The sequence below is a fragment of the Symphalangus syndactylus genome, chromosome 17 (assembly GCF_028878055.3).
Source record: "Symphalangus syndactylus isolate Jambi chromosome 17, NHGRI_mSymSyn1-v2.1_pri, whole genome shotgun sequence".
NCBI lineage: Eukaryota > Metazoa > Chordata > Mammalia > Primates > Hylobatidae > Symphalangus > Symphalangus syndactylus.
The window spans coordinates 18,542,523-18,564,778 of record NC_072439.2 but is presented as its reverse complement, the minus strand read 5'-3'; the positions used below and the strand labels follow the sequence as shown (position 1 = coordinate 18,564,778).

Here is a 22,256-nt window from a genome sequence, read left to right as displayed (position 1 = left end):
CGCGCCTGCGCGCCACGAGAGCCTACCCACGCATGCGCAAAAAGCTTAGTTAGCTACGCCGCGGGAGGCTGAACGTCATCATAAGGTGCCATAGGGCAGAGAAGGACTCCTCCCGTTATTTTGAGGACCGGGCTGGTGCGACTATACTACTGCCGAATGGCAAATCCGAGATCTCGGCTACGAGAGGCTCATCTGGCAAAAGGGCGCGGAAACCACGCGGGCCCTGAGACTGAGTGGTCCCTATCCCACTTGTCTGTAGGTGGCGGCGCTGTAGCCAGCGACTGACAGGCGCAGCGAAAGGCAGCCCTCTGCTCTAAGGAGGAAAACTGAGGCCTTGGAGCAGGAACCTGTAGGCAGCGCTTGAGGGTAGCGGGATAGCAGCTGCAAGCGCGCGTGGGAGGCGGGGGCTCTGGGCGGAACAAAAATCACAGGATGTCAGAGGATGTTTCCCGGGAAGAACTGGGATAAAGGGTGGGTATCACTACCTGCCCCAAGACACTTGAGATTGGGCTGACGCTGGTGTCAAAGATCAAGGCTTCCACGCTGAGTTCAGGGAGTTAGTTTGATGCAGCAGGTCACAGGTCACACCAGTGAGAAGACTCTAGGGGAGTCCCAAACCCAGGAAGTCCAGTCCTTTGGGAGGTTTGAAGCTTCTTTTAGCAAGAACTCCATCAATTAGAGTTCAAGGAGATAGTATGTCGTAGGGGTCAAAGGCAGGCAAGGAGAGCCTCTGGCGATGTCAAAGGTCATAGACTTAGGGTGCCCTCTAAGACTGGTTAACAGATGAACAGCTTCACTCATGCATGCTCCTCTCCTGACTAGAAGGGTCCCAGCACCATGGGGGACCCGAACCCTGAAGAGAACATGAAGCAGCAGGATTCACCCAAGGAGAGAAGTCCCCAGAGCCCAGGAGGCAACATCTGTGAGTACACATGGCTGGCGGGCTAGAGGAGGGTGGGGTGCGGGAGCTGATGCTAAGAAGATCTCTGTGGCACTTCGGTATCCAAGGCGCCACAGAGTTTTGCCTGTTGAGAAGGGGCCGTAATGGTCCCTGAGCTGCCCTAGCAGGAAATGCATCTCCTCACACCAGCTTATGTGGCCAGAGCACTCACCCTCCTCTGGCCACATAAGCAGGATTGCAATGCTTATGTATTCAGAGGGATAGGGTGGCTTCCAGGAGAGGCTTGGGTTGGAGATGTGGCTGGGAATGGTTCTATTGGGAGAGAAGCCCCAAGATTCTGGTCCCATCTCTGCCCCAGACTTTCAGTGTAACTTGGGCCTTGGTTTCCTTGACTGTCAAAAGAGGGTGGCACTACCCACCTCACAGGGTGGTTATGGGATTAACTGCAGCAAAGGGGGAAGCTAGGGGTTAATGATGGTAGCCAGTTTGACACGTAATAGCAACACCTCCTGCTCAGTGTTTTATTATGAGCTAGGTGTATTTATTCTCATATTATGAATGATTTTAACATTCCTTGTCTCATTAAGTCCTTCTAATAATAGGCCCTTTAAACTTGGAACTGAGGCAAAGAGGTATTTGTAACAAGAGCTGTAGTCTCAAAGCCCTTGAGCCAGAGACTACCAGGAACACACCTGCAGTTGAACACGTTGGGTTTCTCACTGCAACGAAGAACACACACCATGGGGAGAACTGTGGGGTGTCTCACTCAAGATGGTAAAAACGACATAGGATTTGGGCTTGTGCGTGGTGATTCTGGGGAAGGTTCGAGCAAAATTGTTTTGCTCTGGATTGGATGCTACCAGGAAGCAGGGGCAATTCTATGATTGGCTATCGTAATAAATCTTACCCAGAAGGAGGAAGGAAGGAGGCGAGGCTCAAGCTCTGACTGATAAAGCAGCAGCAGACATTCACATTAGCCAGGATAGGAGGATGTTTGGTCATTTTTCTGCTTGGACAGCATTCATATTTCGTCTGTGCTCAGACATTACGATGATGTAGTCTTGTCTTGATTCATTCTAGTCACAGCGTGGCCTTGTCTGTCCTTGATATTCTGTGAAAATTTATGTTCAACAGAACACCAAGGTCTAGCTGTGAGTACCAGGCCAGATCCTGGATGTCAGGATGGATTTCTCTGTATCATTAGTCATAATTGCAAATGACTGTACAGCAATTCATTTATTTCTTCCAACAGTCCTATGGAGTAGATACTGTTATTAGCCCATTTTCCAGATAAGGAAACTGGTGTAATTGCCTAGGAAGTGGTGGAGGTGAGATTCGATCCCAAGCAGTCTGCCTCCAAAGGCTGTGCTGTAATCACCATACCCCTCTGTTGGGCAGGCTGACTCTCTGGGTTCCAACCCTGGTTCCGCCATTTCCTTTCCTAGCCTCATGACTATGGGCAACTTGCCTAACCTCTTTGAATCTCAGTTTGCTCATCCATAAAATAGGTCCAAGAACAGTTCTCCTGTTTGGTTGTCCAGCATTAGCATGGAATCTAGCACATAGCACATTCAATGTTAATTGTTGGTATGATTCTGGGGTTCAGGAGAGGTCTTGGAGACTCCTGCTGGCCTCCCCTGACCTCTCCCCCACATCCCTCAGGCCACCTGGGGGCCCCGAAGTGCACCCGCTGCCTCATCACCTTCGCAGATTCCAAGTTCCAGGAGCGTCACATGAAGCGGGAGCACCCAGCGGACTTCGTGGCCCAGAAGCTGCAGGGGGTCCTCTTCATCTGCTTCACCTGCGCCCGCTCCTTCCCCTCCTCCAAAGCCCTAATCACCCACCAGCGCAGCCACGGTCCAGCCACCAAGCCCACCCCGCCAGTTGCAACCACTACTGCCCAGCCCACCTTCCCTTGTCCTGACTGTGGCAAGACCTTTGGGCAGGCTGCTTCTCTGAGGCGGCACCGCCAGATGCATGAGGTCCGTGCCCCTCCTGGCACCTTCGCCTGCACAGAGTGCGGTCAGGACTTTGCTCAGGAAGCAGGGCTGCATCAACACTACATTCGGCATGCCCGGGGGGAGCTCTAAGTGCAGCTTAAGCCTCTCCACGGTGACAGGTGGCTCTGTGGCCAGTAGGACTCACCGATGATATGGGGTGCAGGAACTCTGGGGGCCCTGAAGGATTTGCTTCCCTCCCCTGGGAAGGCAGAGGGCTCTTAATAAAGAGGACCCAGAAGATTCTCATTTAGAGCTTCAGTCTTTGGAGGACACAGGGCCTTCGTGAGACAGTGAAATCAGACAATAATGAAATCTTTTGTTTAAAAAAAAAATGGGAAGGGAGTGCGGGAGAGAAATGGTTTGTGTCTCCCTTATTCCCAGTTAAATACCTAGCTGCAGATTGTGCCATCACCCTTCATTCTTCCCAGATGGATGCCATGGGCTATGGGAGCAAATTGCCCTGGACCTTTGCCTGAATGGGGGCAGGGAAGGTGAGGTGTTGCTGGCCTGTAATACCACCAGATGAGTTCCAGATGTGGAGCAACTTGGGCTTTTGGGGATGGGGCAGCAAAGTTGGGAGCTGGACCCCAATTGAGTGGGGGTGGCAATTGGAGTCCTTGTGTCTCTTTCCCACCCCCTGCCATCCTCAGAGGGGCCATGGCACTAGATGGCACTAGTCCCCCGTTAATTTATGTCTCATTTAAATAATTTTGTATATCATTCTAGTCATGAAATATTTTTTTCATATGTGTAGGTGAAATGGTATGAATAAGCTAACAGGAATAGTATCTAAAAACAGAAAACATCCATATTAAAATGTCTAAACAGGGAGCCCTGGCTTTTGAGTGGGAATTTCCAGAGAACATAAGGGTGTGGGCAGGTGGGGGAACTCAGGCCAGAGTTGGCCTCGCTTTGTGGGGAAACTGGTTTGGAATCAAACAGAGATACCTTCTGTTTCGGGTTTTATTTGGCCAACACTGGGAGATTTCCCATTAAGATCCTATTTTCGGCTCTCTTGAAAGGCCCAACCTAGGCTGACATTGTCAGCAGGGGCAGGACAGAAGCTACAACAGGCTGGAGGGAGCAGTGGGTGTCACCCTCAACTGGAGATGAGTCTCACCAGGCCAGTTTTACCCCCTTAGTTACCTGCCCTGCACCTGCAGACAATGGTTGATGCCTTGCATATAACACTTATAGACTCTGTTTATGTTGAGGGATGTTTTTAAAGCCCACAGGTGAGGTGGATGTGGTAGACTGATCACTGTCTCTGTTTTTAGCTAGGCACACGGTAGCTGAAAAGACTGCATTTCCCAGATTCCTTTGCAGCTAGATGTGGCCTTGTGACTGATTTCTGGCTAAATTCCTGGGTAGAATAGGCAAGCTTAAGAAAGGGACGGCTGGGCACAGTGGCTCATGCCTGTAATCCCAGCACTTTGTGAGGCTGAGGCCGGTGGATCACCTGAGGTCAGGAGTTTGAGACCAGCCTGGCCAACATGGTGAAACCCTGTCTCTACTAAAAATACAAAAATTAGCCGGGTGTGGTGGCATATGCCTGTAATCCCAGCTACTTGGGAGGCTGAGGCAGGAGAATTGCTTGAACCTGGGAGACAGGTTGCAGTGAGCCAAGATCGTGCCATTGCACTTCAGCCCGGGTGACAGAGTGAGACTCCGTTTAAAAAAAAAAGAAAGGGACATACCTTTTTTCCACCTTCCTAACTGTAATACGGAAATGGTATCCAGCCATCTCAGACCATAAGGACAAGAGCAACACGTGGGATGGCAGAGCAACAAGATAGCAGGAGCCTGGGTCTCTCATCAATTTCAGGGAGCACAGCCACCATACCAGCCCACTTCCATATTGCTAAGAAAGAAAGAAACTTCTATCTTATTTAAGCCACTATTATTTTGGGTCTCTGTCACATGCAACAGAATTTACAGCCTAAGACAGGGGTCTGCAAACTATGGCCAACTCTAGCCTGCTGCCTGGTTTTGCAAATAAAATTTTATTTGAACAGTTTTATACTCATTCACTTATGTATTGTTGATGGCTGCTTTTGCCTAGAACAGCAGATCTGCATAGTTGCAACAGAGATTTTATGGACTACAGAACTTAAAATAGTTACCATCTAGCCCTTTACAGGAGAAGTTTGCCAACCCCTGATCTAATAAGACATTCAACCTACTCTGAGTCTGGAAGCAGAAATTTCCATCCTGGAATCACCACCTTTACCAGGTAGGTAGGTAGGGTGTGTGTGTGTGTGTGTTTGGGGGCAGGGCTACCCTGGATCTCTTTGATGGGATGACTTATGGGGAGACTGGTTGGAGTTAGTAGACCATCAGTTTTTTTCAAGATACCAACTTCATGAAGAGCCAAATATTTCCTCTGGCTCCTGGTGAACACTCAGAAGTTTCCAACCCAGATATTGTCACACTACCCCCACAGTGGCTCCCCTAAACCAAACCTAAGTATCTAATCCCACATGCTCTCCCAAGATAGCAGCCTGCCCAAGTACACCCTGGGCTTCCTGTTCTCTCCAGACATCACAGATTCTCTAAATAGCATCACTGATGACTTCCACATCTTTATCTGCAGCCCAAACCCCAGACATAAGATATAACCACTTGAATAAACAATTGGAGATCTCAAACTTAAAATGGGTCAACATGACTCCTGCGGCCCAACCTGCACCACCACTGCCATCATGTTAGTAAACTGTGCACTTTTAAATTCTTTTTTCTTTTTTGAGTCTCGCTCTGTCTCCCAGGCTGGAGAGCAGTGGTGCGATCTCAGCTCACTGAAGCCTCCACCTCCTGGGTTCAGGCAATTTTCCAGCCCCAGCCTCCCGAGTAGCTGGGATTACTGGTGTGCACCACTGTAACTGGTAATTTTTTGTATTTTTACTAGAGATGGGGTTTCATTATGTTGCTCAGGCTGATCTCAAAACTCCTGGCCTCCAGGGATCTGCCCGCCTGGGCCTCCCAAAGTGCTGGGATTATAGGTGTGAGCCACTGCAACTGGCCTTCATTTCTTTTTTTTCCCCTTGAGACAGGGTCTCACTGTGTAGCCCAGGATAGAGTGCAGTGGCAAGACCTCGGCTCACTGCAGCCTTGACCTCCTCAGGCTCAGATGATCCTCCCACCTCCGCCTCCCTCCCTATAGCTGGGACTACGGGTGTGCACTACTATGAACAGCTAATTTTTTGTAGAGACGGGGTTTCACCATGTTGTTCAGGCTGGTCTTGAACTCCTGGGCTCAAACAATCCGCCCACCTCGATCTCCCAAAGTGCTAGGATTACAGGCATGAGACACCGTGCCTGGCTGACTTTCAGCCTTCTAACACCTGTGTAACTATTCCCTGTACTAAATCCTCTTTGGGGAATGCCTGACCTGCCTCCATATCCTGAATGGGTGCTGGCTGAATGACCCAACTCCTGATTTATAGTGTCTCTTGTGATCCTTAGGAATATTTGCCAATGGATGGAAATTATATTTGTCCTTAGAAATCCTGTCTTATGGCAGAAGACAGGATGGGGTGCTGCTCCAGGAAATAAAACCAATGATCACACTTATCCATGTGCTATGGTCCCTAATATTCATATGTTGGGAACCTAAGACCCCATGTGATGGTATTCAGACATGGGGCCTTTAGGAGATGGTTAAGTCACAAGTGCTCTGCCCTCATGAACAAGATAAGTGCCCTTATAAAAGGACCCAAGGGAAGTAGCTGGCCTTCTCCCCTTCCATCTCTCCTACCATCTGAGGACACAACGTTCATCCCTTTCTGCCACTTTCCACTGTGTAAGGATGCAGCAAGAAGGCACCAACTTGGAAGCAGAGAGCAGCCCTTAATTAGACACCAAATCTGCTGGTTCCCTGACCTGGGACTTCCCAGTCTCCAGAACTATGAAGAATTAATCTTTGTTCTTTATGAATTACCCAGTCTCAGGTATTTTGTTACAGCCGCACAAACGGACTAAGTGTCTGTTGTTTTAATGAGCCTGGAATTTCTGCTGATGATTCTGAGGTTCCATGATGCTAAGCTATAGTGGCCAGGAAAGTCTCAGTTAAGAGTGGATCAATGTCAGGTTTGGAGATTCTGGGATGAGAAACGTGGGTTTTGAAAAATGCTTTGGTCTGAAATCCTGTAATAGGTGTCAAAAATGCAAATGCTGGCTGGGCACGGTGCTCACGCCTGTAATCCCAGCACTTTGGGAGGCCAAGGCGGGCGGATCAATTGAGGTCAGGAGTTTGAGACCAGCCTGGCCAACATGGTGAAACTGCATCTCTGCTAAAAATACAAAAATTAGCCGGGGGTGGTAATACCGCACCTGTGGTCCCAGCTACTCAGAAGGCTGAGGCACGAGAATCGCTTGAACCCAGAATGCAGAGGCTGCAGTGAGCTGAGATCACACCACTACACTCCAGCCTGGGCGACAGAGTGAGACTCCGTCACAAAAAAAACAACAAAAAAAACCCATTCAAAAAAAAAAAAAAAAAGCAGATGCTCTTCAGGGCCAAGCAGGCAGGGTTGGGGTGTCCAGATGTGAGGCAGTGGTGACTGGGCACATAAGAGTGAATGCCTCCCCTACAGAAAGTGACTCCTCCGCACCAACAAACTACTGTCCCCATGGGAATCGGGGGTTCAGCAATATAGATCTCACAATTTTCAAGACAGTCCAGAAACTGCAATTTTTTAAATGTGAAATTACCCATTTTCCAACATTGGTAACCAGCGTTAACTTAAAAAAACTCAGTAGCTCTGTGGAGGCCAGATATACTCCTGTAAGTCAGATGCTGGCTGTGGGCACGAGACTGCCATTTCTGGTGTGTGGCTTAGTGGTTAAGAGTGGATGCACTTGCATCCAGTTGTCTGGGTACAAACCAGGGCTCTGCTGCTTACTGGCTGTGTGACCTCTGACAGGTAACTCAACCTCTCTGTGCCTCTGTAGCAGTTGTGTTTTTTTTTTTTTTTTTTTTTTTTTTTTGAGACGGAGTCTTGCTCTATTGCCCAGGCTGGAGTGCAGTGGTACAATCTGGGCTCACTGCAACCTCCGCCTCCCAGGTACGAGCGATTCTCCTGCCTCAGCCTCCCAAGTAGCTGGGACAACAGGCACGCACCACCACACTCAGCTAAGTTTTTGTATTTTTGGTAGAGATGGGGTTTCACCATGTTGGCCAGGCTGGTCTCGAACTCCTGACCTCAGGCAATCCACCCACCTTGGCCTCCCAAGGTGCTGAGATTACAGGCATGAGCAACCATGCCTGGCCTGTTGTAGCAGTTATAAAATGGTCATAGAAGTAGCTTCTAAGGATTATTATGAGCACTCAGATTACTATGAGGACCCAGACTTGGAGACAATGCCAAAGTCAGTATATGGCTCCCACGGCCTGGTTCTCCGCTACTTTCTGACGTCACCTCCTACCTGTCTTCCTCAGTTCCAGCCTCTTGGCCCTGTGTTCTCTTCCCAAGCACCCCAAGTGGGCTCCCACCTCGGGCCATTGCACTTACTGTGCCCACAGACAGCCACAAGGCTCACTCCTGCCCCTTCTCTAGGTCTCTGCTCTGATGTCATCTCAGTGAAGCCTTCCTTGACCACCCTACTTAAAACTGCAACCTTCACACATACAAGCTTCCCACCCTGTTCCTTTTTCTCCATAGCACTTATGACTATCTAACATTCCATACAATTTGTATTTTTTTTTTTTTTTGAGACGGAGTCTCGCTCTGTCGCCCAGGCCGGAGTGCAGTGGCGCGATCTCAGCTCACTGCAAGCTCCGCCTCCCGGGTTCACGCCATTCTCCTGCCTCAGCTTCTCCGAGTAGCTGGGACTACAGGTGCCTGCCACCACTCCTGGCTAATTTTTTATATTTTTAGTAGAGACGGGGTTTCATCGTGGTCTCGATCTCCTGACCTCATGATCCACCCGCCTCGGCCTCCCAAAGTGCTGGGATTACAAGCGTGAGCCACTGCGCCCAGCCACAATTTGTATATTTTACTTAAATACTTGATTACTGTCTTCCCCATTGTAACCTCCACAAAGGGAGGGGATTTTTGTTCATCATGTTCACTGCTGTATTTCCAACTCCCGGAGCAGTGCCTGCCATCTCATAGGTGCTCAATAAATCATTGTTGGGTAAATGAGTAAATAAGTAACAGTCCCTAACTTGTAAGGATCTGATGCGACTGTCCACATAAAGCACTGAGCCCAGGGCCTGGTCCACCGTGAGTGCTGACTTAATGATGGCCATTACGGTAATTCAGGTTCTATTCTTGAAGGTTCTTAGTTTCCAACCTTCTATGAGTTAACACATGTAAAGTGCCTTAGAACAGGGCTGGTTGCCCAGTAAATTCTCAGTAAATGATAGCTATTATTATAATTAGGCTTCTATTTTCAAAGTAGCTTCGGCGCCAAGCTTCTGTGAATTACGAATTAGTACTTCCCATCTCAGAGCCCAAGCCAAGTTTTGGCAAGGCTGTAAAGAGCTGGTCCTTTGCTACCCTTTGACCTCATCCCTACAGCTCTGGCCTCTTTGGCACACCAGGCAGGCTCCTGCCTTCTCCGGCCTGGAGTGCTCTTCCCCATTGATGTACGTGGCTTCCCCCGGCTTCAGATCTGTCACCTTCTCAGGGAGGACTACACTCTTTAAAACTGCAACCTCCTTCCAGAACAGTTCTCCCTTCAGTCCTTTTTTAAATTTTTTTGTTGGGACAAATTCTTGCCATCATCCAGACTAGAGTGCAGTGAGCACAGTGGCACAATCACAGGCCACTGCAGCCTCAACCTCCAAGGCTCAAGCGATCCTGAATAACTTCCTGAATAGCTGGGACCATAGGCATGCACCACCAAGCCCAGCGAATTTAATTTTTTGTAGATGGGGTTGCACTGTGTTGCCCAGGCTGGTCTCCAACTCCTGACCTCAAGAAATCTTCCCACCTCAGCCTCCCAAAGTGCTGGAATTATAGGCATGAGCCACTGCACCTGGCCTTCCTTCAGGTTTTTTTTTTTTTTTTTTGGGACAGGGTCTCACTGTTGCCCAGGCTGGAGTGCAGTGACACTTCTTCAGCTCCAGCAATCCTCCCACCTAAGCCTCCCTAGTAGCTGGGACTATAGCCATGCACCATCGTTAGCCCAGCTAATTTTTTTGTATTTTGTAGAGATGGGATTTTGGCATGCTGCCCAGGCTGGTCTCGAACTCCTGGGCTCAAGTAATCCGCCCACCTCAGTGCTGGGATTTCAGGAGTGAGCCACCATGCCGGGCCTCCTTTCAGTGCTTTATTGTTCTCACGGCATTTATCAGCATCCGGCATATGCTGTATCTTACTTGTTTATGTCTGTCTTCACCAGCAGCCTCTACCCACTCCCATGTAAGCTCCATGAGGACAACGATTTTATTTTATTCACTGCTGTGTTCCCAATGCTTAGCACACAGCAGGTACTCAAAAACATTTGTTAAATGAATTAATGGATCACAATCCCTATCTCACAGGGTTATTCTAAGAAGCTGATAATCTCATGCAAATTAAGAACAGCACTCTGTAAGTGCTGGGAAAATGGCAGCTGTAATTATCATTAAGGTTCTATTTCTGTAAGTTCCTAGATGCACCATTTCTATGAGTCAATATATATAAAGCCCTTGGACTGGCACCAGATACCCAGGAAGCGCTGAGGAAGCGTAGCTGTGATTATAATTAAAGTCCTCTTTGTGGAAGTTCCTAGGCGATGTGGCAGAAAGCCCTAGCTGTCCTCCATGAACTGTTTTCTGCTTTCTGGGCGCTTAGCTAGACTGCTTCTCCCAGGTTGTTTTTGCAGTTAGCTGCGGCCACATATCTGATTTCTCAGCAAAGGCGTGTCAATGGAAGCAGTGTGTGCCCCTGGCAGGCCAGGGCTTGTAAGACAACACGTGCACCTCACCAGGCATCCTGTCCTCTTCTGCCAGCAGGATCCAGGCCATGGCCCCAGTCTGGACCATGGGGGAGACAACAGGCTTAAGGGATGGCCTGAGTCCCCAAATGACTCACCCAGCACTATTTTGTGAAGGAGAAATGAAATTCTATTGTTAGAGCCTTTACATTATGGGGTCTGTGAGTGAATACATGGAAACCTCATCGAATACAAGCACATAGTAAATGTTATCTTTCCCAAAAGACCCCGAGGTTCCCCAAGAAGGAGCCCAGGTGGAACACACACACACACACACGCGCGCGCGCACACACACACACACACACACTGAACCAACACAGATACAGATTTTGGCTTTTATTCTGGCCATCACACATCTACTTCTAAGACAACACAGACCGGCAGTACCCCATCCCCCATGACCACTGTCACAACCCCAATTTCCTCAGCCCCCTCCTCCCACCCCACCCCTTCTGCCAAGCTCCCTGTATGGGGGCTCTGCCTACACCTCACCCCGGGCGTGCAGCATGAAGTGCCCGTGCAGCTCCCCCAGGTTGTCAAAGGAATCCTCGCATTCCGTACAGTGGTAGGTTCCCTCCTCCTCCTCTTCCTCCTCCTCCTCCCGCCCAGCTGGTCGGCCCTCCCCAGCCCGAGGTGGTTCCTCCTCTTCCTCCCCGAGGGCCCTGCCTTCTGGGGCTGGTGCTTCCTGGGGGGCTGTAGCAGGGCAGCAGAGCCGGCAGGGTGGGGTTCCCGGTGGGGCCTCCCCAAGGGGTGAGCGGCCACAGAGCTGGCAAGGCTGGGCCGGGGGGCCCGGGGGCTGGGCTGCACGGGGAGCCCGGCGGGATGGGCCACCACGTCCCCCGCCAAGGCGCTGCTTCACCTTGTAGCCAGGATCATATTCAGGATCGTCAGTGGTCTCCTCTTCCTCCTCCTCCTCATCTTCTTCCTCTTCGGAGTCCGGCTCTGAGAGAGTGTATTCTGAATCAGAGGAATGCTCGGGGCCTGGAGGGGGACACATAGGGGGAGACAGTGGCATCAGAGGAAAGAGGGCTAGGCCCAGCTGTCCCCTCCCTGAATCCCCACATTCAGACTTGCCATAGTATGACAAGGGTAGCCTAGGCACTGCCCTTCCTTTCCCCACAGATGAGTCCCCATGGCACAGAACAAGGCTGGCACCCAGTAGATTCCCTGTATCTTTGTGTCAAGCCAATGAATGTCTTCCAAGAACTGCATGGGATAGGACTGGGCACAGTGGCTCATGCCTGTAATCCCAGCACTTTTAGGTGGCCAAGGTGGGAAGATCACTTGAGCCCAGAAGTTTGAGACCAGCCTGGGCAATATAGCAAGACTCTGTCTCTACAAAAAATTAAAAAATTAGCCAGGCCTGGTGATGCATTACCTGTAGTACCAGCTTCTCGGGAGGCTAAGGCAGGAGTATCACTTGAGCTGAGGAGTTCCAGGCTGCATCTGAGCCATGATTGCGCCACTCCCTCCCAGCCTGAGTGACAGAGTGAGACCTCACCACTTAAAAAGAATTTTTTGGCCGGGTGCAGTGGATTACTCCTGTAATCCCAGCACTTTGTGAGGCCAAGGCGGGCAGATCATGAGGTCAGGAGTTCAAGACAAGCCTGGCCAACATGGTGAAACCTCGTCTCTACTAAAAATACAAAAATTAGCTGGGTGTGGTAACGGGCGCCTGGAATCCCAGCTACTCGGGAGGCTGAGGCAGGAGAACTGCTTCAACCCAGGAGGCGGAGGTTGCAGTGAGCCGAGATCGCACCATTGCACTCCAGCCTGGGTGACAGAGCAAGACTCTGTCTTGGAAAAAAAAAAAAAAAAAAATCGATTGATTGCAAAAGAAAACAAAAACTCCATGGGGAAGTGGGGTGGGAGGCATTTAGGAAGGACAAAGCAGGAGTAGTAAAAACCCACCAGTAACAACAGCATCCTTGCTATTGTAGGAGCCCTGTTCTTAAACATTAACTCACTAAATCCTCAACAACCCTTTGAGGGTGGTACTATTACTATCCCCAGTTGATGGATGTGGAAACTGAGGCACAGGGAGGCTAGACGACTCACTCCCCTGTGGTTACACAGCTCTGGCAGGAAAAGCTGAACCTGGGCCATGGCTGACACTGGATCATTGGATCATTTTAGGGAGACAACCATTTGAAAAGGTATTTGTGCAAATTAAAACACATGCATACACACAGATGTACTTTTATATCTGTGGCCAGGGAAAGAGATATATATATATATATATATATATATATATATATATATATATATAGTTAGGTGAATTGAAATATTTATTTATAGGTAAGATATATTACTGTGATTTCACAGTTATCAAGGACATACCTAGGACAAGTTGAGGTTTAAAGAAAAAGGCCTGTAATCTAGCACTTTGGGAGGCTGAGGTGGGTGGATTGCCTGAACTCAGGAGTTCATGACCCACCCTGGGCAACATGGTGAAACCCCGTCTCTACTAAAAATACGAAAATTAGCCAAAGGTGGGGTGGTGGGTGCCTATAGTCCCAGCTACTCAGGACGCTGAGACAGGAGAATTGCTTGAACCCGGGAGGCGGAGGTTGCGATGAGCCAATATCGAGCCACCGCACTCCAGCCTGGGTGACAGAGCAAGACTCCATTTCCAAAAAAAAAAAAGAAAAGGGGAAAAATTTTAAAGTTGATATACGGAAAAGCGCGACATCAGCTGCCATTATGGGGGCGCACACACAGAGTAATGGTTGGGGATGGGGTCCCTGTGACCACAGTGTGGGAAGTACCAGCTTCTTCGGCCTCGATGGCAGGAGCCTGCCAAAAGCCTCACATTGTATCCATCCCAGCCCCATTCCTCAGTTTCTCCCAGAACCCAGAGGATCCTGCTACTGCACCCTGTGCTCCGCCCTTGCTCCTGTCATCGCAGTGGCCACAGGCTCTTCATACCAGGCTCCTCACTTTCCGACACCCCAGGCCCATACCTGCCTCAGGGTCTTTGCCACCCTTTCTGCCGATGTCACTCTCCATTCCATGTCTCTTCTCAAGTGTCACCTTCTCAGTGACACCCTGGCCCCTCCCCAGCACTCCCTACGCCCCTTGCTCTGCTTGATTTTTCTCCATCTTCTTTTGAGATAGAGTCTTGCTCTGCCATCCAGGCTGGAGTGCAGTGGCGTGATCTCAGCTCACTGGAAACTCCGCCTCCTGGGTTCAGGCAATTCTTCTGCCTCAGCCTCTCAAGTAACTGGGATTACAGGCACGCACCAGCATGCCCAGGTAATTTTTGTATTTTTAGTAGAGACGGGGTTTCACCTTGTTGGCCAGGCTGGTCTCAAACTCCGGACCTCAGGTGATCCACCCATCTCAGCCTCCCAAAGTGCTGGGATTATAGGTATGACCCACCGCGCCCGGCTCATTTTTCTCCATCTTCTGACTCACTGCATTCAACATTTACTTGTGTGTTTGTTTACTGCCTGTCCCCGAGAGCAGGGACTTTGTCTGGTTCACTGCTGTGGCCCCAGCATCTAGAACACTTCCTTTGTGCAAAGAAAGTACTTATGACATATTTATGGCATGGATATCTCTCTGCATGGAATTTGACAAACCTTTTCTCAGGCTTCACACACACTGTTCCTCCCTCTGGTGGGAATGTCCTGCCCTACTTTTTCCCACCATCCTTTAGGACCCAGTGGGAGGCCTTCCTCTTTGGTGAGGCCATCCCAGACCTCCTCATCCCAGACAGCCAGTCACTTTTTCTACCACCCTCCTGCTGGGTCCCCAGCATCACTAGCCCAGAACGGGTTATAACTGTTTCCTTCTGAACATCCGTCCCTGCAGCTCTCTCCTACTAGTTCCTGCCATTTAACAATCATTTCCTGAGGCCTTGGCATGGGCTGTTCCCCACTCTATCCACCTAGTGACCCCCTACTCATCCTTCAAGACCCAGCACAAACTCTGTCCTCTGTGAAGCCACCACCCTGAGGCCCCAGGCTCCCAGCCAGGTCTCTCTCCGGCTTCCCCTGCCCCAGCACCTCCTCCTGTTACTGTCCTAGAAGCTGACTGCAGTCAGCTGCCCCCCAGGGTATCTCCCTTATCTGACTGGGAACACCTCAAGGGCAGGTATGATCTTGGGGTCCCCAGCAGAGGAGGTGTGGGTGAATGGATGACAGTGGCCCCAAGACCCTGATCTCCCTCCCCAAAGCCTTAGCCTCTGCTCCTCACCCACCTGAGTGACTCGTTCATTTTTTTTTTTTTTTTTTTGAGAGAGTCTCGCTGTCACCCAGGCTGGCGTGCAATGGTGTGATCTTGGCTCACTGCAACCTCCGCCTCCAAGGTTCAAGCGATCCTCCCACCTCGGCCTCCCAAGTAGCTGGGATTACAAGCATGTGCCACCACACCTGGCTAATTTTTATATATTTGGTAGAGATGGGGTTTCACCATGTTGGTTAGGCTGGTCTTGAACTTCTGACCTCAGGTGATCTGCCTGCCTCAGCCTCCCAAAGTGCTGGGATTACAGGTGTGAGCCACCGCGCCCAGCCTGACCCTTTCTTTCTCTACTGGCAAAACTCCTGCTCCTTTTTAAAGCCAAGCTCATGTCATGTCCTCTGTGAAGTCCTTGCTGACTCCCCAGGCGGTCAGTGTCTCTCTTGTATGGGCTCCCCGGCCCCTGCACTGCTCTCCATCACACCCTGACCACTCTGGGCAGTGACCCCCCTCCCCACCCATTGACTATGGGCTCCCTTGAAGGCAGGGCCTGGGTCTGCCCCATCTCTGTGTCCCCAGCAATGCTGGGCATGAGTCAGCCTCAGAAGACATCTGCTGAATGGCTGCAAACCAGAGGAAATATCTCCAGCCTCAGGCTAGGACCCCTGCCCTCTCTTCTCCCACCTCTGACTTCATACCACTCACCCTCCAGAGTCTTCAATGCCCACTATGACTTCACACAGTTGGCCTGTGACAGGCAATCAGGTCATCATCCACGGCCACCAGGTGTTTCATGTCTACTGTGACTTCCAGGACCACAAGCCCTTTTGCGCCCACCATGTCTTCACCTAAGAGATCTTCAAAGCCCAGTATGTCCCCGGCACCCAGTGGATCCTCCATGCCCACTGCAGATCCCAAGCCTCCTGCCTCCTTGAAGTCCACCAAATCAGCAATGCCCAACAGATCCTTAGTGCCCACCAAGCCAGCGACATCCCGCAACTCAGTCATGAGCCCAAGCAGTTCCAAGTCCACGAAATCGACCAGTACAAAAAGAGCCCCTTCTAACCGGCCCAGCAGCAGGTCCCGAGTCCGCAGCAAAGCAAGAACACCCAGCAGGGTGAGCACCGACACCAGGACCAGCAAAGCCAGCAAAGCCAGCAAGGCCAGCGGCATGAGATGCCACCAGCGGAGGGGCACACACAGCCGGGGAAGGACACCCGGCAGAAGGGGAAGCCGCAGCTCCAAGAGGTCACCCAGCAGGGCCAGCACTCCTGGCAGGATAAGAACTCATGGTGCCAGACCAGGCATGGCCAGCAGCGTTAAGAACTCCCACTTCACAGCAAAAACGGAGCCGGGGAAAGAGTTACGGCCGGCCTAGAACCAGCAACAGGGAAAGGAGTGACAGCCAGCCTAGAAACATGAGCAAGAAGAGTTACCGCCCACCAGGAGGCTCAGGTATAGGGAGGAGTTCCGAGCTGGCTGCAACTTCCAGTAGAGCCAAGTTTCAAACCCCGACTGGAATTCCCTCCAAGGAGAAGAGTGACAACCCATCTCCATCGTCATCAAGGAAGGTGAAGAGCTATGGTCAGATGATCATCCCCAGTAGGGAAAAGAGTTACAGCCCCACTGAAATGTCCAGCAGGGTCAAGAGTTATAACCAGACCAGCACCCGCAGCAGGCTGCAAAGTCACAGCCAATCTAGAAGCCCCAGAAGGTCAAGAAGTGGCAGTCAGAAGAGGACGCACAGCAGGGTGAGAAGTCACAGTTGGAAGAGAAACCATAGCAGGGCAAGAAGTCGCACCCGGAAGGGAATTCTGAGCCAGATGGGAAGACACAGCCAGTCTAGAAGCCACAGCAAGGGGAAAAGTCAAAACCAATCTAGAACCCCCAGAAGAGGAAGAAGTCACAACTGGTCTAGAAACCCCAGCAAGGAAAGAAGTCATAGCCATTCTAGAAGCTCCAGCAAAGAGAGAGATCGCAGAGGATCTAGCAGCCCCAGGAAGGAGAGTGGTCGCGGTCAATCTGGAAGTCCCAACAAGCAGAGAGATCGCAGCCGATCTAGAAGTCCCAACAAGCAGAGAGATCGCAGCCGATCTAGAAGTCCCAACAAGGAGAGAGATCGCAGCCGATCTAGAAGTCCCAACAAGGAGAGAGATCGCAGCCGACCTAGAAGCCCTAGCAAGGAAAGAGATCACAGACAATACAGAAGCCCCTGCAAAGAGAGAGATCACAGACAATCGAGAGGCCCCAGCAAGGAGAAAGTTCACAGCCGACTCGGAAGCCCCAACAAGGAGAGAGATCGCAGCCAATCTAGAAAACCCAGCGAGGAGAGAGAGCACAGACAATCCAGAAGCCCCAGCAAAGAGAGAGATCGCAGACGATGGAGAAGTTCCAGCAAGGAGAGAGAGCGCAGACAATCTAGAAGCTCCAGCGAGGAGAGAGATCACAGCCGATCTAGAAGCCCCAATAAGCAGAGTGGTTACAGTCGACCTAGAGCCTTCAGCAAGGAGAAAGCTCACAGCCGATCTAGAACCCCCAGCAAGGAAGGAAATCATAGCCAATCTAGAACCTCTAGCAAGGAGAGCGACCCCAGTCAATCTACAATCCCCAGAAGTCCCGACTGGAAGAGATCCCCTACCGGGACAAGGAGTCTCAGTCAGAATAGAACCCCTAGCAAGACAAGCAGCCACTCCCCATCAACATTTCCCAGTGGAGGCCAAACCCTAAGCCAGGATGACGGTCAAGCCAACGCCACCACCTCTAAGGCCACCTTACCTGGGGAAAGGTCTTCATCGTCTTCTTCCAAGCTGGCGTAGCCCCCAGTCTCAGCTGGCTCACGGGTCTCTGTCATGGCCGGGGGAGGGGACAGGAGACAGGAGCAGAGCAGCAGCTGAGCAGCGTCCCTCCCCGGCCAGCTCTCCACAGCCACACCTCCGGCCACAAGTTCTCTAATACAGGATGTTGGCAGGTAGAGAGGGATGCTGGTTAGGGGGAAAGGAAAGACCTGTGATGATTCAATAAATTTTTACATAGCACCCATCCCCACCCCAAGCCCAACTGTGTGCTCATTGCTGGGGTGGGGCACAGAGGACCCCAGCTCTGTCCCTGACTGTCTACAGGGCCTTGAGTGCAAGCCCTGCCCCTCTCTAGGTCTTTTTTTTTTTTTTTTTGAGACAGAATCTCACTCTGTTGCCCAGGCTGGAGTGCAGTGGTGTGATCTCAGCTCACTGCAACCTTCACCTCCCAGGCTCAAGCAATTCTCCTACCTCAGCTTCCCGAGTAGCTGGAACTACAAGTGTGCGTCCTCACGCCCGGCTAATTTTGTATTTTTAGTAGGGATGGGGTTTCACCATGTTGGCGAGGCTGGGCTTGAACTCCTGACCTCAGGTGATCCACATGCCTCAACCTCGCAAAGTGCTGGGATTATAGGCGTGAGCCACCGCACCTGTCCCCCTCTCTAGGTCTTAATTTCCGCATGTGGGCAACAAGGCTGCCTTCTGGTTCTTATTCAGTGGGGTAGGGAGAGGTGACACTCCAAATATTCAACAGTGGGGACTAGTGTGGGCACCAATCAGAACTGACAGTGGAGCGGGACGGATACCAGGCATTAACCCTTTAGTTGCTGGACCACGGGGAGGTCTGGGGCTGGGGAAGTGTTATGGGGAAAACCCTCAAACTGTGCTTCTCCTCCACTCTCCTCACACTACCACAACAATCATCAACACGGAATTCTGTGACCAAATGTGTGGGGCTTTTTCCCCACACACTACACAGGAGACACCAGCTAGGTGTCCCCTCCGATTCCATTCCAACGCTGTCCCCACACCCGGCTAATTTTTGTATTTTTGGTAGAGACAGAGTTTCACCATGTTGCCCAGAGCTCAAGCAATCCGCCGGCTTCAGCCCTCCAAAGTGCTGGGATTACAGGCATGAGCCACCACACCCGACTTTTTTAAAAAAATAAAAATAAGGCCGGGCACGGTGGCCCATGCCTGTAATCCCAGCACTTTGGGAGGCCGAGGTGGGCAGATCACCTGAGCTCAGGAGTTTGAGACCAGCCTAGGCAACATGGCAAACTTGTCTCTACAAAAAAAAAAAAAATTACAAAAGTTAGCTGGTGTGGTGGCATGTGCTCATAGTCCCAGTTACCTGAGAGGCTGAGGCGGGAGGATAACTTGAGCCTGGAAGGTCAAGGCTGCAGTGAGCCGTGACCTTGCCACTGCACTCAAGCCTGGATGACCCATCTTACAAAAAAAAAAAAAAAAAAAATTTGCTGGAGCTAATCACAGAACTCAAGGAAAAGCTTACTTAGATTTACTGGTTTACTATAGAGGATATTGCAAAGAAGAAAGATGAAGAGATGTGTAGGGCAAGGTATAAGGGAAGGGGCAGGGAGCTTCACGCCCTCCCTGGGGTGCCACCCTACAGGAACCCTCATGTGGTTAGCTATGCGGAAGCTCTCCAAACCCAGTCCTCTTGGGTTTTTACGGAGGCTTTAAGACAGCAGCATTGGGCATAGACTTCTCTGAAAAGTGTCTTAAGACCAACAATCAAGAAGGTGGGGAAGATTAGAGTCTTGCCCTGGGGCAGGAAATGGAAGGCAGGAGGAGGTCAGTGAGATTCTGTTTCTTCAGACCTGCCCCAGGCCTAAGGTACACAACATTATAACAAGAGACTTTAACAAAGGCTACAGGAGTTACCAGCTAGGAACTGTGGATGAAAACCAATATATTTATATATATAATACCACAGGGAGGGTCCCAAGTGGCAGTTAGGGACAGGGAGTACTTGTGTAGCAGTGACACACCAACCCATCTGGAAGTATTTTAATATTTAAACAATTGGTATGGCTGTACTGGTTTGTGACTATGAGCCTTAGTTCTGTATCAATTGGCATGATAGTGTCTAGGTTTGCCACACTCTGTGTAGCACCAAGCAAAGAACTTAACTTCTCTAGCCTGTTTCCTTCTCTGTAAGAAAGGGGCTTCCAGGCCTTAACTCATGTACTCCCCATAACCAGGTTGGGAATTATCTCCTTTGTACAGATGAGGAAACAGACACAGAGGTGATAATTGAGTAGCCCAAGGTCACCATCTGGTAAGTGGATGAAGTAGGATTGGGAGCCACACCTTTCATAAAATGATTTCTCAGCTCAAAAGGTTTTTCTGAAGATTCAGTAGGCTCACTGATAGAAATTGCTGGTGTGTGGCCGGTACTCCATCAAGAGTGGCCGTTACTACTCCCATTCCCGCCCCTCTATAAACTCCAGATGTTCCAGACCTCTCACCTCTCCCTGTGCACACAAGGAGACCCTTTTCACATCTGTGGGTCTTAGTACACCCGCTGTTGCTGTCAAGAATGTCCTCCTCTTTTTTTTTTTTTTTTTTTTTGAGACGGAGTCTCACTTTGTTGCCCAGGCTGGAGTACAATAGCACGATCTTGGCTCACTGCAACCTCCACCCTGCCTCAGTCTCCCTAGTAGCTGGGATTACAGGCAGCCACCACCACCATGCCAGGCTAATTTTTTGGTATTTTTAGTAGAGACAGGGTTTCGTTATGTCAGCCAGGCTGGTCTCAAACTCCTGACCTCACGTGATCCACTCACCTTGGCCTCCCAGAGTGCTGGGATTACAGGTGAGAACCACCACGCCCAGCCCTCCTTCCCCCTTTTTGGCCTGGAGAACTCCTTTTCACCCTTCAAAGCCCACCGCAAACATAAGAACCTCTGTACTTCTTGCCCGCTGAAATACTGCCTCTGCCAGGAAGCCTTCTGTGACTTCTCTCTCTCCCTCTTCACCAACGGACACCCCCACCCCCCACCAACCCCACCACACACACACACCACTATTGTCTTCCACTGTACTCCCTGATAGTAGAGAACCATGCATGGCAAGTTGCTGCAGCCTCAGCTATATCTCTTACATGCCAAGGCCCATGCACTGGGGATACAATGGTGGAAAATACATGGTCCCTTCAAAGCCCAGATGTCAAGTTTAATGCTGGGGACTAAAGAGAAAACCTTCAGATTGAAACCTGGAGGTGGCTGGGGCAAAGAAGCATTGGCATCATTGGCAGGGCAACTTCCTAAAGAAAGCACCTAAATCTTGGCTTTTAAAGACAGATTTCATAATTGGCAGAGAATTCTAATGATACCCTATTGCCTACAGGGCCCCATCTAATTTGGGAATTCTACTTTATACCAAGATAAGATTGCCAGATTTAGCCAATAAAAACAGAAGACATCCAATTAATTTTTTTTTTTTTTTTTTTTTGCGGAGATGGTGTCTCACTATGTTGCCAAGGCTGGTGTCAAATTCCTGGCCTCAAACAATCCTCCTGCCTTGGCCTCCCACCTCCCAAAGTGCTGGGATTACAGGCATGAGCTACCATACCTGGCCCTTATTTATTTAATTTTCTTTTTTGAGACGGAGTCTCACTCTGTCGCCCAGGTTGGAGTGCAGTGGAGCGATCTCGGCTCGCTGCAACCTCTGCCTCCTGGGTTCAAGCAATTATCCTGCCCCAGCCTCCCGAGTAGCTGGGACTACAGGCGCGTGCCACCATGCCTGGCTCTTTTTTTTTTTTTGGTGACGGAGTCTTGCTCTGTCGCCCAGGCTGGAGTGCAGTGGCACGATCTCGGATCACTGCAAGCTCCGCCTCCTGGGTTCACGCCATTCTCCTGCCTCAGCTTTCCGAGTAGCTGGGACTACAGGCGCTCGCCACTATGCCCGGCTATTTTTTGTATTTTTAGTAGAGATGGGGTTTCACCGTGTTAGCCAGGATGATCTCGATCTCCTGACGTCGTGATCCACCCGCCTCGGCCTCCCAAAGTGCTGGGATTACAGGCATGAGCCACCGCGCCCAGCCTACTTATTTATATTTTTTAAGAGACAGGGTCTCGCTCAGTTGCCCAGGCTGGAGTGCAGTAGGGTGATCTGTAGGAAAGGGGCTTCCAGGCCTTAACTCATGTACTCCCCATAACCAGGTTGGGAGGTTAGCTCACTGTAACCTCAAACTCCTGTACTCAAGGTACCCTACTCGCCCCTAGCAGAGTAGCTGGGGCTACAGGTGTGCGCCACCACGCCAGGCTTAATTTTTACTTTTTTGTGTGTGTGTGTGTGTGTGTGGAGACGGGGGTCTCACTATGTTGCCCAGGCTGGTCTTGAACTCCTGGTCTCAAGCGATCCTCCTGCCTCAGCCTCCCAAAGTATTGGTATCACAGGCATAAGCCACTGCAACTAGCCCACAGAATT

The 22,256-nt window shown here is 50.6% G+C and overlaps 3 protein-coding genes across 4 annotated transcripts; 2 read left to right on the top strand and 1 right to left on the bottom strand.

Moving 5' to 3' along the window:
• Positions 1–82: 82 nt before the first annotated feature.
• On the top strand, positions 83–4,918 carry ZNF576 (zinc finger protein 576). Of its 2 annotated transcripts, none has more exons than XM_063621094.1 (3): positions 83–255; positions 823–922; positions 2,564–4,918. In XM_063621094.1, the coding sequence occupies exons 1-3, from the start codon at positions 157–159 to the stop codon at positions 2,989–2,991; spliced, it is 627 nt and encodes a 208-aa protein (XP_063477164.1). In that variant the 5' UTR covers positions 83–156; the 3' UTR covers positions 2,992–4,918. The 2 variants fall into 2 exon arrangements, with proteins under 2 accessions (XP_063477164.1, XP_063477165.1); XM_063621095.1 differs by having other exon boundaries at positions 84–255; positions 826–922.
• A 131-nt stretch (positions 4,919–5,049) lies between these two features.
• On the top strand, positions 5,050–17,822 carry SRRM5 (serine/arginine repetitive matrix 5). Its single transcript, XM_055249252.2, is given in 3 exon segments — positions 5,050–5,134; positions 15,719–16,327; positions 16,329–17,822. Coding segments are annotated over 2 exon segments (2,022 nt in total). The 5' UTR covers positions 5,050–5,134; positions 15,719–15,799.
• ZNF428 (zinc finger protein 428) lies at positions 11,146–17,911 on the bottom strand. Its single transcript, XM_055249344.2, has 2 exons — positions 17,782–17,911; positions 11,146–11,805 (listed from the first exon to the last, which is right to left on the bottom strand). The coding sequence occupies exons 1-2, from the start codon at positions 17,855–17,857 to the stop codon at positions 11,306–11,308; spliced, it is 576 nt and encodes a 191-aa protein (XP_055105319.1). The 5' UTR covers positions 17,858–17,911; the 3' UTR covers positions 11,146–11,305.
• Between the last annotated feature and the right edge of the window lie 4,345 nt (positions 17,912–22,256).